We start from the raw sequence: 17,237 nt of genomic DNA on the forward strand, positions 1-17,237 counted from the left end.
AAGGATGCATGGAGACCATCCCTTGCAGCTGAGTGTGAAGGGGGTTTGTCTTATGAACAATGTATATACAGATAAGATATCTACAATGTTGTTGTCCAATGTAAGTAATTTGATGATGATCAACATCAATGAGCCATTTTTGAACCAAGGAAGTACATCACAACATGGTTAAGAAGCCATCGCTCTGCCATGCAAGCAAGGAGGCAAGGCACACCTCTGATGCCCGAGTACATAACTATGGAACGCTTTGTAGACTACCAGGCTAGTTACTTCACCCCCTAGTCACTATGCTGCTGCTCTGTAACCATCCACCTCTTCTTACCTCACCCTCTAGTCACTATGCTGCTGCTCTGTAACTATCCAAAGCAGTGAATGACCAGCCATGTGAAATCACCAGGGATGGTGATTAACACTAAAATCTGCATTTAAAGATTCCCTCCAGACATGTTTTAAGGTGTATGTCAAATACTGTACTGAGTAATAATTGATCTTGATATTCTTTCCACAAAAAAGTTAAAAGGTGCACTACGTAGTTCTAAGAGAGATAATTGTTTACATTTGCAGAGCCCGATACTCTCATTACAAATGATTCGATAGATAGATAATGATTGAGCGCTGTGTGGGTCCTCAATCACAAGTATGCATTACGGACAGGCAACCCCACCTACCAATCATTATGAAACATTTTTATAATGTATAATGCTTTATAACAGCTTTTAAATTTTGCCAAGCCAGGGAATAATAAAAGCTTCTAAATATTTTCCAACGGAACAGTGTAGTTTTCTTTGTTGCTATTCTACAAAGGAGATGTAGTGGCAAGTCAGGTTAATTAAATTCTCTCCATGTAAGGACATTCACATGATTGAACCAGTCATTCGAGGATAGAACTGAGAGGTTACTGTGACCGGCTCAGAATCTAGCACAAACAGGGGAGGGGGCACCATAATATATGAATAATATTGTTCTCTTCCTGGGAAAGAAGGGAGCGTTCCTTCCTCTGGGAGAGAGCCAGGTCCTATTGTGAGCAAGGGGAAGGGACACTTGTTTAAATACAACTCTCGACACTACAGAGGAAAAGGAGAGCAGGCTTTTGTATTATTGAGACGTAGACAGAACGTTTGAGAGTCAGATTCAGGGGCGTAGCTGGGGGGGGGGTAGCTTAGGATGATTCCAAGGGCCCAGCACTGGGGGGGGGGGGGGCCCAAATTTTTTTTTAATAGACATCACTCAGGTGTATTATTGATGCTCTCATTGATACTATGTTTGTTTCTGAAGTGTGTGTGTGTGAGATATATAGAGAGGGGGGGCTTTGGTAGACTATTGCATTGGTCCATTCATTGAAGATGAACGCAATGCGACATCCTTTACTAGGCTCACCCACCAACAGTGCAGGTGCTGAACTGCTGATCCGAATCTATAGGTAAAAACCATATTATGCGTTTTCATCAATAAAAAAATTGCCAAAAAAAAATCCGCTCGCATTCACTGGGGGCCTACAAATACATTCTTTCATGGGGCCCAGAATCTGGAGCTACACCCCTGGTCAGATTAATAGATAGTTACGAGGGTGGCCGGCCTATGAGTTTAGGTTATTGAGTTAATGTGGCCGGCCTATGAGTTTAGGTTATTGAGTTAATGTATTTGTAAACTTTTTAATAAAACCACTTCTAAAGGAATCTGATCTCATGCGAGTCTGATTGGAACAAGGGTCGAGGGAGGATTTGCAAAATCCACCAGACAAACTTCCTGCTACTATAATGTAATTATTTTAATTAGTCTTCCATTTTATCATAAATTCTAAGATCTTTTTTTTTAACCACTTTAAATCAAACAGAGGCCCAGCAGATGCTTCTTTGAATAGTAAATATATTTGTAAACAACCTTTCTGGCCCTGCAATTGTAAACAACAACATTTTTATGTTTAATAGTTTGCCCCTATATGTGTATATTTTCATATAGCATAGATTTTTTTCCACAACAGAGTAAAAAATGTATCCCCAAAAACTACACACTGCACCTTTAAATTATGTTGGTAAAATCCTAAAAATGACAACTACTCCCCTCTTGAAAAATTACAGAATCTAGAAATTTGCAAATATATTTAATCTCAACAGTTTAGATGTTGGACACAAGATGTCTCCTACTTCACTGTCCATTCTCAGTGCAGGCTTCATGTTTCCACAACACACTTGTTTGTGACGTCACAAATCCTGCCCGTAGGCCCACCCTTTAAATTAGGATTTTCAATGAGCTCAGAAACTGTCCACTTTCAGCATAACATTTAGAAAATTTGGCTTCAAACATAATAGTGAAAAAGAGATATTTAGAAACACTTAACATTTAGGGAAAAAAACATTTATGTACAGCAAGATGTCACAAAACACTGATGGACCCAACACAATTCTGAGGAGGATATTGAACAACCAGGCTTTCTGAACCATTTAAAGTCGTAACCGCTCCCATGGGACGCTTCTGTCCGGTCCGGTCTCCCCGGCTCGGCGCGCTAGGCTCAGCTAGAGAAGTCCGTGTGCATGGGGGCGATGTTGTGGTCGAAGGCGGCGTGCTGAGAGTCCCCGGTGCTGGCCAGCTTGAGCTGCTGGGCGGCGTGGGACAGCTGGAAGGCGGCGTCCGGGTGGGCTGAGTCTGGGAGCAGGGTGCACTCTCTCTCCAGCAGCTCAGCCACGCCCTTCAATAACTCCCAGAAGCCGAAGGCCAAGGCCGCCTTCCGCAGGCGATTCAGCTCCTGACACGTTCAAGACAAAACAACAGTCCTTCCTTTTAAACCCAGTTTGTTTTTATTTATTTTTCCACTTTGAGTAAACCCTGTGCTTAATACGTTTCCATAGGATCTTTACCTTGTAGAACGTCTGGGTTTTCTCTGGCAGCTTCCTCGCGTTCCGAAGGATCTTCTGCACATCAGTCTATGGTGCGACAATTGTGTATTAAAGCAGTTGAAAAACAAATAACACCTTTATACATTTTAAGAGCTGGACAGAATCTTCCAACTAGAATGTTTTCACATTACTCATTTAAAAAGGTATACCTACCATGACATTTGAGTAATAATAACACAACATCAATTTGAGTGATTTTCTTTACTAGACTGTTGGAAAAAGATTTCTATATTGGCACTTGACCTAAAAAGCGTCATGTTACTCATGAAAACTGACTAGCCCTGTGCAAGCTCACAAATGAGGAAATTATGCAATGCTGACTATTTGTTTCCAGGTAGCTGAAGGTCAAATGCAGAAACCGTTTCCTAATATAACGTGTCGTGAGGAAAAATAGCAGACTAAAAATCCAATTGTCAACGTAACCACCAAGAAGAAGATTATATACAGTATATATATAGTATTTATAGTATACCACGCACGCACATTGATACAATGCGAGTAGGTGAATTCTACACATCTGACAATATCATAACTATATAATATCTATATCATATCCATAATAATTCCTATATTGTTTGCATTTCTCATATCTTGTATGAAATGTTCAACAGTGTACAACTTCTCACTCAAGAGGTTAAAGCAAGTCAATCAGCGAGTTCCCATCTAACATCTGTCCAGACATTGGAGACAGGGACGTAGGTACTTATGTTCGTCCACGTTAGTTTATAATCCAACGGTTGTTATTCTAAGGAATGCCTGGTAGTGTTATCTTATCTTAAATGTCATGGAAAGATAAATAGCGACTTATGTGTCAAATGTAATGCCGTTTCTTGCTTTGTAAGATGATATAAGACACTATGTCATGTGTCACTTATTCTCCTTCCTTAAGTTACTATACTTGTGGTGCTTAACCCTTTCACTACCACTATAGAAGGTTACCCTTTCACTACAGAAGGTTAACCGTCTGTAGTGTGGTAGTGAAAGGGTTAACCTTCTGTAGTGAAAGGGTTAACCGGTAGTAAAAGGGTTTAGCATACGTTAAAATGTTATTCTGGCGAGAGAACTGTTTATTTCTTTGTTTTATTATTGTTAAAATGTTTTCATTTCAATAGTTTTTATTGATAATTGTAACCGTGTGAATGTACATCATGTGATGATTATATTTTATTTTGTCTTTTGTGTGGACCCCAGGAAGAATAGTTGTTTCTAAGGCAACGACTAATGGGGATCCTAAATAAACATAGCTTTTATTTCAACTTGCTTATTCACTATCATTAGATAAGATTCATTATCTTTCGACTTTATTGCCTTTGTATTCTTGTATGGATCCATATATGTAATAAACTATCATATTGAACTTTAGAAATCGTCTCCCGATTATTATAATATCAGATAAATAAAATATTCCCTTCTTATATCAAATAAGATATTCATAGAAAAGTGTCAATACAAACAAAAACATCTATGTTAATATGGAGAACGATTCAGAAAATATCAATGATACTGAAAACTGAAGACACTAATGACTCTCCTATGGTATTAAAATTAATATTAACAATACAAGTAATAATCTGCATTCTATAACCTTCAGCATATACTGTACCTGTAGGCCGCTGGCCTTGATCCAGACAGTGACATTCTGGGCGTAGCTCCGCTTGATTGGTGGCTGTACAGGAAAAGGACTTTTACTATCATCCTCTCCATAGGGGTTCTCAGCAGCCTCTGAAACAAGACAAGTTAGAATCATTAGAACAAGACAGCGACCCGTGTATCAGGTACGCCACCCTGTTTACAAAAGGTGGATCCCCATCACACGTCTCTGGTGTTGCTGTGTAAAGTATATTCAGTTACCTTCTCCACTGAAGGCTAGAATGAGCAGAACAGGTGACCTTAGTGACTTTGAGCGTGGTGTCATTTTCAGGGCCAGTGGCACCCGTTCCAATATAAGACGGATACCTTGCTGGGCGTTTCATGCATGATGACACTGTCTTGTCCAAGAAGTCAGGGTTTAGGGCGGCTGGGTAGAGGTCTAAGCACTCGCCTACCACCACAGAGGCCAGGGGTTCATTCCCCGGTGTCAGCGTTACCTCCGGGTTGGTCAGTCGTCCCTACGAACACAATTTACAGTGTTCGTGGGTGGGAAGCTGTTGGGGTATTAGTCCTGGTCGTTGCTATAGCTATTCGTACTGGTCGGTCAGGACGCCTGTTCAGCAGGGAGGGGATCTGGGAGAGATATTGTGAACCTCTGTGCGCGTTATGCTCTCCCAGTGAAACTCCTAGCTGCATCGGAGGAGGCATGTGGTAGTCTACACCCTCCCCAGACCAACAGAGACGACACTAGGGCTGTCTTAAATACTTCGAAGCTTCGTTCGATGGGCACGGGATTCGAACGGGAAAATAAAATAATAATAAATAAATATCCATAATTTTGTTGTATCCCCCCTCCCACCTGCAAGATGTTGCACCTCCAATGCAACGAACGTCATACGCCTCATTAACTCTGCCTCTCTTTGTTAACTACAACAAGCAATGCTGTGTGTTATTTAAGATGAGGTCGGACTCGGCACTGACAGATTTGTGTTCATTGTGCTGCTTTTATAAAGCCTCAAATGACGGCTTACAATATTTCATAAAAGCAAAGTGTTTCGTTTGTCTAAGATTTAAAAAGGTTTAAACTTTACAGCACTGACAATTCTCTATAGTATTTTTTTTATAGTGTCCCGACCCATATAAAAACATGTCTTAATAAAAAATTAAGTCTAATTCTGCCTTTGTCTCTATTAACTACATATAAATATTTATATAATTGTTTGCTTTATAGACGAAGGTTGCAACATAATTATGTAATGTAATGTTGTTGGCTGTGTAATGAGCAGCCGCCCAGGCAGCGAGACTCATTATTAATTTAATTAATTAATCCAATCTACTTTATTTATAGAGCACATTTAAAAACAACAAAGTTGACCAAAGTGCTGTACAAGTCCCACAACATAAGATAAAGATTTAATAAAAGATCATTCTTTTTTTATTTTGAAGCTTCAAATTATAATCGAATCTCTGCCCCGAAGCTTCGACGGCCAAAAAAATCTTCGAAGGTCAGCCCTAGTCTACACCCTCCCTAGACCAACAGAGGAGACATGTGATTGTCTACACCCTCCCTACTTCAGGTCACTGATCAAAGGACAGCTAGGATCGTTCAAGGCAACAGGTGGGCGGGCCAGACAGACCACAGACAGAGAGACCATGCTTCTGTAGTGGTGTGCAGAACAGCAACACACAACTTGGCAGTCCTGGTCACAGATGGCCTATAGTATAGCCATTGACCATATTCACACAGGAACAGGGTGGAAAGGAATCCCAACCGGAGCATGACGTAAGAGCAAAATGGCCTGTGTGAATATGGTCAATAGCGATAGCTATAGCAGCAGGTACCACTATACAGTACCACCTAATAAACTGAGCGCACTGCTGCCTTAACAGACAGGGCAGGGGCAGTGAGTGGGTGTAAATAATTAACTTCTCTAATATGTACAAACATATCTCATGTACCTTTGATCTCATAGGTACGAATAGTCATTCAGTTCTAGATTATTGTGTGTGATTGGTTATGTAAAACTGTTGGGGGGGAGGTTTCATAAATTATGCTCTATGTGCATCATAATGACAAACTCCATAAACAAAACCAAAAAAAGCCAGCAGGAGAGTTTCTGTACAGTCTGACATAAGAGGGAAGTACCGGTATATACACAGCATCTAGTCAAAACGTAAGCTTCAGGGCTCTGTAACAGCAGCATCTAGTCAAGTGTAAACTTCAAGGCTCTGTAACAGCAGCATCTAGTCAAGTGTAAACTTCAAGGCTCTGTAACAGCTGTTGACTGAGGATAACAGTGATTTAAGCATAACCGGTGATGACAGTGACATTTATCACTAAAAGCTGTTTGGTCAGAGCCCCTTAGGGACATGTTGCAAATATGCAGTGAGCAGTGTGTGTAGCGACAACCCTGACAGCCTGTGGGGAGCGAGAGGTTACCTGAGATGGGTCCCAGCTGTGAGACTTTGCCCAGCCAAGGTAGAGGCTCTGGACCAGGGTCAAACAGAGACATCATCAGATTGGACTTCTTCTTGCTGTCCGCTTGAGAGTATAACATGCCATACCAGTCTGGCCTGGGGACAGATAAAACGAGTCAAACCATTGATTAACTCATTCCGCGCCAGACCAGAGTATTCGGGTTTTGGTCGTTATTTCTTTTATTTGCCATTTCCATTGATTATCCATCCAGGGAGCCTGATGTTATCATTGGGAATGGGTCTGAGATTGCAAACGTCCAATACCGCCACCTGCCGCCTTGTGGCCGGTATTGCACATCCTTTGAAACTCTGGCTTAGGCTGTGCGTTGATCTAAAAAGTCCAGGCCGGGTTTTCCTCGGGCAGGACAATCGTTTATAACGCATGGATTGAGGAGAATCAAGCACTCACGGTTCATGTTCTTTGGTGGATTATGTTGGCAACACGATCGACATCAATACTTGGATGGTGATCAGATAATTGGAATATTCTTTTTGGAGTACATCCTAGTCAAGGTAAGGGCTATATGGCATCAATCTTGCATTGATCCAAGAATCCATTCACTGCGATCCGACCGTATGTGTATAATGTGTGTGTGTAACGTATTCCGTTGGTGGCGATCAAAGCATAGAAAAACGACCCCCCCACCCTTTCATGCATTCATGATGAAACATAATACCAATAATATAGCGTTGATTTCAGATTGATTGTTGATACAGGCGAGAAACGCCACGGTTTTTAGTGAAATGCACTAAATGCTGCATAGCGTAATTTTCTGGGATTAGACAGGATTACTCTAAAACTATACTCATATTCACCACGGTATAAAACGGGAATGTATATGGATGAAAAAATTTATTTTTCACAAATTGAACGATAGATACTCGATGTCAAATGGGCAATAGTATTATATCCATAGCTATGATATATAATATAGTTTGAGTCATGCAAATGTATCCCCATACTTTAAAGCGGTGGCCTTTCAACAGTAACAGTAAACAGCACCCTCTGGCGCTGAAAGTGTTAAGATAAAAATGTGCAGTGTTGCTCAAACTCCAGGGTCCCTGTAATATTGCTGAACATACTAGTTTTCTGGTGTAAAAAGACTCTTTTCTAGTATTAGTTTTAACTAGTGTAGTGCTCGTTCAGAAACGGGTCAATTGCCTCGGCCCCCGGTGTGGCTGCTTGCAGTTCCACTCATTTAATCAACTTCACACTCGACACAGAGCTTTCCTGGGTCTGCAGCAACGCACGCCCCGAGTGTGTCGATCGGATGAACAGTTCTAGAAAATCGAAGGCCAGACAAAAACAGACCGACTCCTTCCATTTTTTGTTAGATGGAAGTGAACTGCGAATGTGCCAATGTTGAGCCAAGAAGACAACCGTATGCCAGAGTGTAAACACAACGATGGCCTAACTCACGTGTACAATATGTAAATAATTGAACATTTAAACATGTATTTTTCTAAATAATGATACCAATGTCAGCTTGTGTCTTGTGGATTAGATGAGATTAAATTTGTATCTAAAATTGAAGACCAGTTTGCATGTTCTCCCCGTGCACGCAAGGGTTTCCCCTCCCAATAAGATAAACCCAATGGAAAAACATGCAGAACAGAAGAACGCCAACGCTGTCACGTCCCTGACAAAGACGGACAGGAGCACTTGGATTGGTCCCCGGGGAGCGGGTAGACTATAGTATGAGGTGGGTAGTTAAGATTATTCTGATTACAGTGTAGGGCAGTTGTAGACAGTTGGTATCTCACCCCAGCTGCACCAGAGCCACCATACCCTCCACCTTCAGGCTGCCATGTAGCAGCACACAGAAGTTAGGGCTCTTTCCTGCCATCTGACTGGCCGACACCTCCTCCTCTGGCTCATCTGTGGCTCCCGTGCCGACCTCATCCACCTCTGAAATAAGGTACAAAATTAAAACACTCACGTCAGGCCAATAGCAAACATGTCGCCGTGCTACCGTGCGACGGGCTGAGTTCGTCTTGATGATTGCTACGTCCAATAGTGTTGTAGCAATAGGGGGTATGAGTAGCAATGCTAGTACGGGATTGGCTGCTAGAGGATAATGTTGCAAAAAGGTTCAGCTGCAGCCAACTTTTTATTGCTAACAAAGTGGGGGGAAAGGGCAACAATGGTCAAGACTGGGGAAATTCTGGCATCATAGGAGCATGGGTGGGGGTTAAGGTATGGGCAGGGTAATAGTAGAAAGACATAATATAGGCAATAACATTTGATCTGAATATAAGAATGAGGAAAGTAAATAGTGTAAACAAAGGTGCAGATGAGGGTCTGTGTGCCCTAGGGCTGACCTTCGAATTTCTTTGCCGAGATTCGATTTTAATTCGAAGCTTCGAGATAAAAAAAAAAAAATTATTATTATTATATATATATATCTTTTTTTATGTTGTGGGACTTGTACAGCACTTTGTTCAACTTTGTCAGTGCTGTAAAGTTTAAACCTTTTTAAATCTTAGACAAACACTTTGCTTTCATGAAATATTGTAAGCGGTCATTTGAGGCTTTATAAAAGCAGCACAATGAACACAAATCTGTCAGTGCCGAGTCCGACCTCATCTTAAATAACAAACAGCATTGCTTGTTGTAATTAACACATTGGGTGCCATGCAGTATGCCCATCTTTACCACTCTCTGCCAGTGCTGTAAGCCTATGGAGTGGCTCACCTTCTTTGCAGGGCTATAACTTTTTTAATATTATAGCTATATCGACATTACTATGGCCCATTCAACATCGGGTATCTATCGTTCCGGATGTGGGAACGTTATATTTTTCCATTCATACATTGTCGTGTTAGTACCGTCGAGAATATAAGTATGTTTTTAGACTGTATAGCAGTAATTCCTAGAACGCGCGCTATAGGCCCAGACGCGTATTATACATTATCGATTGGCGTTTCGTCCCTATACACGCTATATTAAAATTTCAAATGCATATGATCGCAATACATTATGCTCCATCATGCGTGAAGGAAAGGGGGGGGGTCGTTTATGATTCCTTGATTGTCACTAACAGCTTTCTTTAGTAAGACACCATACGTTGATCGGACAGATTGCAATGAAATAAATGGACAATCGAGCTGGAAATAACGTTAGATTCCTCTTACCTCTTGCCGATGCGTCTGGAGAAAAATTCCAATTATTTGACGTCGATCTGCTAGATCCATTTTCCGTTTGTATGACACAATAAACGCCGAAAGCCTATTGATTCTTGCGTCTCGAAAGCGATCCAATGCACTCGAGGTGTGTATATTGATCCACGTTACAAGATATCTCTGGCGGAGCTTTTTCCCCGATGCACCGAGCGCCACTTCCGGTTTAGAGTGGAGTGTAACTCGCCCGAATCCACCAGGCGGCGGTATTGAGGCATTACAATATCAGACAGGGTCCAGCTAGCTCCCGGAGGCTTCCTGGATGAATTATGAATGCCAATAGTGAATAAAAGAAATAACAATCTCGTTGTTGGCACTCAACGCATGGCGGCCAATAACGTATACTCGTTATTGGCAATTCATGTGTTAACAAAGAGAGGCAGAGTTGATTTTGCAAAAAAAATTTATTATTATTATATTTTTTTTTTATATATTCGAATTTTATTTTCATATTCGAATCCATTGCCCATCGAACAAAGCTTTGAAGTATTTAAGACAGCCCTAGTATGCCCCATCGGTTATATTATGTTACAAATAATAAATATAGGCAATAAAGAATTTGAATATACTATGAGTAAGAGTAAAGTAGACAGTACACAAGGTACCCTAACTGGCATGATATACGTCATACGCTGTAGTCCGTGCAGGTTTTGGTGGTTAAGCGTCAGACACAGTTAGTGGTCAGACGTTCCTAGTATATGAAGTACATGGCAATTCTTTTAAGCATAATGAAAATATTCAACACCAACCTTTGTTCACGGCGATGGGGAGAACCAGGTGTCTGGATATGACAGGGGGGCTGGAAATGTCCCCTATCTCTATGAAGCCCACTATCTCTAGCTCTGGAAAACAGACAATGTTAACAGATAAGTGAGCTGGAAAATACTCCCTACACACGTTAAATCAATAACAACAGCAAGCGTCAGGCAGGCATGCCGGGTACCTGTGCTGACGGCCCGGGGCATGGGATCCACCTCATCGTCCAGCACTATGGGCTCTGGCCTGGGGAACACCTGGACGTCTGAGGACAGATTCCCACAGCGGAGCACCGCATGGAAGGGAGAATACGCGTGGTCTATCAGCCTCCTGGAGACACAAAGACCACATACAGCCAATTGGTCTCAAGATGAAAAACAAACAAAACAAAATTTGGCTCAAAATCATGTGGTCTCTCTTATTTGTTTTGTTTACTGATGGTTTATGTAAAAAGCCATTTAGTTAAAGGTGCTATAGATAACATTTTCATAGTCATCTTTTCTTTTTCTTCTTACATTTTTATATATATATAAAAGAATACATCCGCAGAGCTTTTAGAAAGATGCAGAATAAAAGTATTGCTTTCCCCCCAAAAAAGTATTGATGAATGAATTTATCATTTTAAAAGTGTTGGTGGGTCCAAAATAATTGTTTACATGTATCCCCCAAGATCTAATGGCTGAATGTTATTTATAGTGCCTTTAACACATTGTCCGCCATGCATTGTACCCATCCTTGGGCCCAGTCTGCCAGTGCTGTAACCCTATGGAGATGTTTACCTTCTTTGCAGGGCTATAACTTTTTTAATATTATAGCTATATCGACATTACTATGGCCCATTCAACATCGGGTATCTATCGTTCCGGATGTGGGAACGTTATATTTTTTCATTCATACATTGTCGTGTTAATACAGTCATGAATATAAGTATGTTTTTAAGGTTTTCTGCAGTAATTCCTAAAACGCGAGTTATAGGCCCTGACGCATATGATAGATTATCGATTGGCGTTTCTTTCCTATACACGCTATCAGGGCACGAAATTAACTTTTTGACTCACCGGCCAGTGGCGGGTAGATGGGAAGAATCTACCCGCCAAGCATATTTCTTACCTGCCAAATTTTTTTTTATTAAAAAAAAAATATATATTTTATATAAAACATTTTTTTTTAATAAAATATATATTATATAATCATACTTTTAGTTGTATTATCTGCGAGACATCGCCACCACGCAATAAGTCAAAATGCTCGCTATCTGCAAACAGCTCCACTGTCTGTGTGTATACTTGAGTAGCCTCCAGCTCCAGCAAGGATTCTCCGGCGCTGCAGCTAGACCCTATATTCAGCTAGACCCTACATTCAGCATGCAAGGATTCTCCGGCGCTGCAGCTGGTCCCTATTGGTATAATGTTACGGTTCTTTGGTCAAATCACATTCAACATGCCCTCAGCTAGAATACGCATTGAATCAATGTTATAAGACATTGATATCAGTAGCTACTGCTAGCCCGCTAGATAACGTTAAGACAATTTTGTTTACTGGGACATATAGATCTAACGTGAGCTAGCTAACGAGGGAACGGAGGTATTATGCACTCGAGTCGACTATTGCTGGAGCATTTGTTGATATCAGCAGCTATCAGTAGCTAGCCAGCTAGATACCGTTAGACAATGCCTCGTCATGTATTAAACTAAAAGTGAATAGTTGACTGGGTCATTGTTTCAACAGTAACGGTAGCTCATGGAGGTCCGCTCTAGACTAGAGCAGACTGCCTCTGTGTTGATACGAGCAGAAGCCAATAGTATCCCGCTGCAGGGTTGGGCGGATATGACTCGTTGCCACGTTTTTTTTCAAAATAAGAGTATCATACGAACCGAATGTTGCTAACTGCCGGAGCCATCGATATTATGACTGGAGCTGCGCTTGGGGCGGAAATGAGACCGCACAGATTTTCAAAATAAGAGTATCGTTATGAACTTGACCTCTCAGTGGCACGCGCCAAACGTAAAAACTGAGCGCCAATGGCGGGTGGCGGCCTTTAATTTCGCCCCCTGCACGCTATATTAAAAAATTCAAATGTATATGATCGGTATACATTATGCTTCATCATGCGTGAAGGAAAGGGGGGGGGGGGGGTCGTTTATAATTCCTTCAGTAGCGTATTTTTTTTACTATGGGTTGATACGTTGATCAGATGGATTGCCGTGAAATGAATAAACAATCGAGCTGAAAATAACGTTAGATTCCTCTTACCGTTCGCCGATGAGACTGGAGGAAGAATATTCCAATTTGACGTCGATCTCCTAGATCCATTTCCCGTTTGTATGACGCAATAAACGCCGAAATCATATTGATTATTGCGTTTCGAAAGCGATCCCAATGCACTCAAGTGTGTATCTAGATCCACGCTACAAGATATTACTGCCGGAGGAATTTCCTCGATGCACCGAGCGCCACTTCCGGTTTGGCTTGGAGTGTAACTCGCCCGACATCCACCAGGTGGCGTATTGAGGTTGTTGCAATATCAGACAGGGTCCAGCTGCAGCAGCGGAGGGAGGCTGGATGAATTATGAATGCCATAGTGAAAAAATTAAATATTGATCCCAAAAACGAGTTTATTCGTTGTTGGCGCACAACGCATGGCGGGCAATAACGAGTATACACATTTTTGGCGCACAATGTGTTAATATATCTTGCTTATTAATCTTGCTCTAGTTTCTTGGCGTCACAACTTCATGGACACACTGGCTGAGAACCATATGACTAGAGCATCCATCAGCATTATGTTGGTTTGGGGCAGATAGAGGTCATCCTGAACACACATACCCAAACATGGCCTGGACACTCTTCAGACACAGTGGTCCGTCCATAGTGAATATCTGTCCATCCCCTCCGTTGATACTAAGCAGTTGCTCCAAGTTGTCCATGGTGTCGGTAGACTGTAACTGTAATTACAATCACAGCATCTCACTTGTTAAAGCAGAAGGTTTGGCACACATTCATTCAGTTTGACGGTTATTGTGATTAAATTAGTTTGAATATGGCCACCAGTGACATTGTTGGGAACATTGATCCTTCGTTTGCCCTCCTCCCCTCCGGGAGGCGCTACAGGAACCTCCACTCCAAGTCAAGCAGACTCAGGAATAGCTTCTTTCCCTCAGCTGTCATAACTCTGTATGATAGCATGTACAACAATGCTGGATATACCACACATATATATATATCCATTTATATTTACATCATATATATATATCCATATCCGTGAATATACCTGCAATCCTTCTATATACTAAAACTGTTGGATGTGCAAAATAAATCAGCATTGTTTTTTGGTTAAGTGCCCCAGCCTAAAGGCCTCTGCATGCTACAGAAACTTCAAAGCAACTTCAACACAACATCGACAAAGCAACGGTGTTGCAGACACATTACCTTTATGCTTCTGCAAAATCAACGCGCAGCCTATGATGCAACAAAATGTACCCCGGATGTGCGGCTCGAGCGCGCCCAGCCCGCCTGAATACTTTGGGCAGCCGAAGGTGCGCACTCTAGCAATTACAAACGGATTTCCCTTCTCAACCATACATCGTTAGTATAATAATAGCCCTGTTTATGTTTGTTTTCGCTTGTGTTCTTGTATATAGTGTAATATAGTTATATCGCCACATCAACCCAGTCCATCCCCATTGTTTCCCCAATCTCCTTCCACGAATTCATCGTCATAATGCTATCCTTGTAGTCTTTAGACCCGCTATTATATAAATGTTGGTACTTTCGGACCTCCTCTGCAATACGTTCCTGCATTTGATTCATTTTAAACAAACAATTAAACAAGTGTAATGAAACAATACACTAGCTATCGAGCTCCTGTCAGAAAGTTTTCTTTTGGTCTCGAGCTCCTGTCAGAAAGTTCTCTTTTGGTCTCGACTCCTGTCAGAAAGTTTTCTTTTGGTCTCGAGCCAGGAACACTAGAAGTGACAGACAGCCCCGCCCCCATTCACTACCAACCAATCACTGCTACGCAATACCAACGCAACGGGTCTTTAGATTAGATTTTGGACACAGGTACGCAACGCCCTCGCAACACAGTCTACAAGACTGTCTGCAACAAGCGCGCTGAAATCGCGCCGATGTTGTGTTGAAGTTGCTTTGAATTTGCTGTAGCATGCAGAGGCCTTAAGGCATTCTAGTGATGAAAATAATCCCTGGTTTAGGGATTCTAACAATCTTAGATACCTCAAATATACCCTCCTTAGTATAATGGCACAAGGGATGATTGGTCTATTTTAAGCCCTGCCCTCTTTTATTGATCCTCAAGGAAAGTAGATGATGTAAGTTAGTACCTCCTCTGCGTTGGCAACACACATGATGAAGAGCTTGGTTGGAAAGGGGAAGGGCAGTGGGAACTTTTTGTCTTCCCCGCGTTGCTTCAGCGTCTGGAGGGAATGGCGCAGGGAGCCTTTCCCAATGCCAAGAGATCCGTCAGTCACCAGCACCACCTGCAGGGGGAAAGAGGGAGCACATCAACAACCAGAACTGCCCCACAGGTAGGCAACGTTGACATCACCATGGAAACATCACCCTTAGTTCAATCGAACCCCAACAATAACGTTGTCTTATGAAGCCAGAGTACCTGGCAGGGACAGGAACTGCCCCACTCCTGCTGCACTATGTTGTTGACTCCCTGCAGAGCTGATTCAACACAGGTCTTGTCATAGTCCTCCAGGTTACTCAGAGCCTCCTGGGCAGGAAGGAGAGGAGACACAGTTGGGCAAAGGATCCGCAGCTCGATGTCAGTGAGGCGACCGTGTTGCAGTCTAAGCAATGGCAAGTCCAAAACCCAGGGACATGAGATTTACAGAACAAATATATGCAGTGTCATATGTTTAGTGTACGTTCTACTATGTCCTGCCATCCTTATGCACTGTATGTGAGGTCCTGTTGTCACAGCACCACGTGTGTCAGTCATATTGTGTACTCACTGTATGTGAGGTCCTGTCGCCATGGCACCACATGTGTCAAGTCATATTGTGTACTGTGTGCAAGTTCCTGTCGTCATATTGTGTGTCAGTCAAATGGTCTCTGCACCATTGTCACATAGATAAATTCCAGTAGTCATTTTGATGAATTAATAAAGTGAGTCATGCCAACCATGTAGTACCTGCAGTGTGTTGTAATCCCTGGTGAAAGGCACCAAGAGCTCCCAGAGGGAGGAGAAGGCCACCAACGATGTGAACTCCAAGCGGTAGTTTGCAGCCATGTGTTCAAACAACATGGTTAGGCCATGAACAGCCAAGTTCTTCCTCTGGAACTCCTCGCTGCCCTCCAGTGACACAGGCCGTGTCATGGACAGCGACACGTCCATTAAGACCACAGTCGGCATGGCTCCCTCTTGTAAGAATGCCCTGAAACCAGACTGGACTTATTTATGGGAACCTCCAAAGCACATCCGCTGAAAGTGAAATTAATAGATGTTACTGCAAGACAAAACAACATCAAACACATGCAAACGGTGACAACAACCTGTCATTCTTTAAACCTGCTCCCCATACGCATGCAGATGACTATCACAGTGATAGATGTAGCTGCGGCTGACGTTACTCAAGATATGTAACTCAAGAGGAATTAACCAAGTCACCCCTGGTCAGCAATGTAACGCTCTATCTTAATATGGATAGAGTTAAGTTATCAGCTAGCCAGCCAGCTAAGCTAACTTGAACCAGTCTTGATTGTACCAAAGAGAAAGTGTGCGTGGAGAGACGCATATAACCGAATCAGAAAACGAATGCGTGGGGAAACATCAATACAAAGCTGGGGGTAAAACGAAGCGCCACGTACTGTAATCAGATAAATTAATAAACTCAAAGACAAAGAGTTCTAGCATACCCATCAATGTTTCAATCGCAATGTTCTTCTTCGTTGGGTTTTAACGGCAGCTGGCATTCTAGATGTTGCATTACTGCCATCTGATGGAGATAGTTAAGTCCTACAGTGTCGGTTTGATCAAATTCTCCTTATCGGTCCAACTAGCCCTCCCCACCTCAGTAAGAGTAGTTTCCACTTAAGTTTTGTTTTATTTGTCACATATAATGTGAAATGCTTGGTCCTGTATCAGCCCCTTGATATTGTGCTTCATATAGTAAAAAGAATAAAGGTCTAACTACACATTTGTACAACCTCAAGTCTGGCGGTCATATATGAAATGCACTAGTAGTTGGTCACTGGTGCATAAAAAACGATCGAGTAAAACTATTAAATGTAAATATAAAAATTAACAAAATCGAGCACAGTATGCCCAACCTACTCCTGTCAGCCCTGATCTGTCCAACATTCACCTCCGAG

The 17,237-nt window shown here is 42.0% G+C and overlaps 1 protein-coding gene across 2 annotated transcripts; it reads right to left on the bottom strand.

The window, feature by feature from the left end:
* Positions 1-1,849: 1,849 nt before the first annotated feature.
* ints14 (integrator complex subunit 14) lies at positions 1,850-16,843 on the bottom strand. 2 transcript variants are annotated; one of them, XM_084334752.1, is made up of 12 exons: positions 16,782-16,843; positions 16,057-16,347; positions 15,529-15,636; positions 15,239-15,394; positions 13,725-13,843; positions 11,086-11,228; positions 10,892-10,984; positions 8,727-8,871; positions 6,925-7,058; positions 4,498-4,616; positions 2,856-2,921; positions 1,850-2,743 (listed from the first exon to the last, which is right to left on the bottom strand). In XM_084334752.1, exons 2-12 carry the CDS (start codon positions 16,276-16,278, stop codon positions 2,510-2,512), a joined length of 1,539 nt encoding a protein of 512 aa, XP_084190878.1. In that variant the 5' UTR covers positions 16,279-16,347; positions 16,782-16,843; the 3' UTR covers positions 1,850-2,509. The 2 variants fall into 2 exon arrangements, with proteins under 2 accessions (XP_084190878.1, XP_084190879.1); XM_084334753.1 differs by having other exon boundaries at positions 16,057-16,300; positions 16,782-16,820.
* Positions 16,844-17,237: the final 394 nt, after the last annotated feature.

Source organism: Notolepis coatsorum, assembly GCF_963971535.1.
Source record: "Notolepis coatsorum genome assembly, chromosome: 18".
Classification (NCBI taxonomy): domain Eukaryota; kingdom Metazoa; phylum Chordata; class Actinopteri; order Aulopiformes; family Paralepididae; genus Notolepis; species Notolepis coatsorum.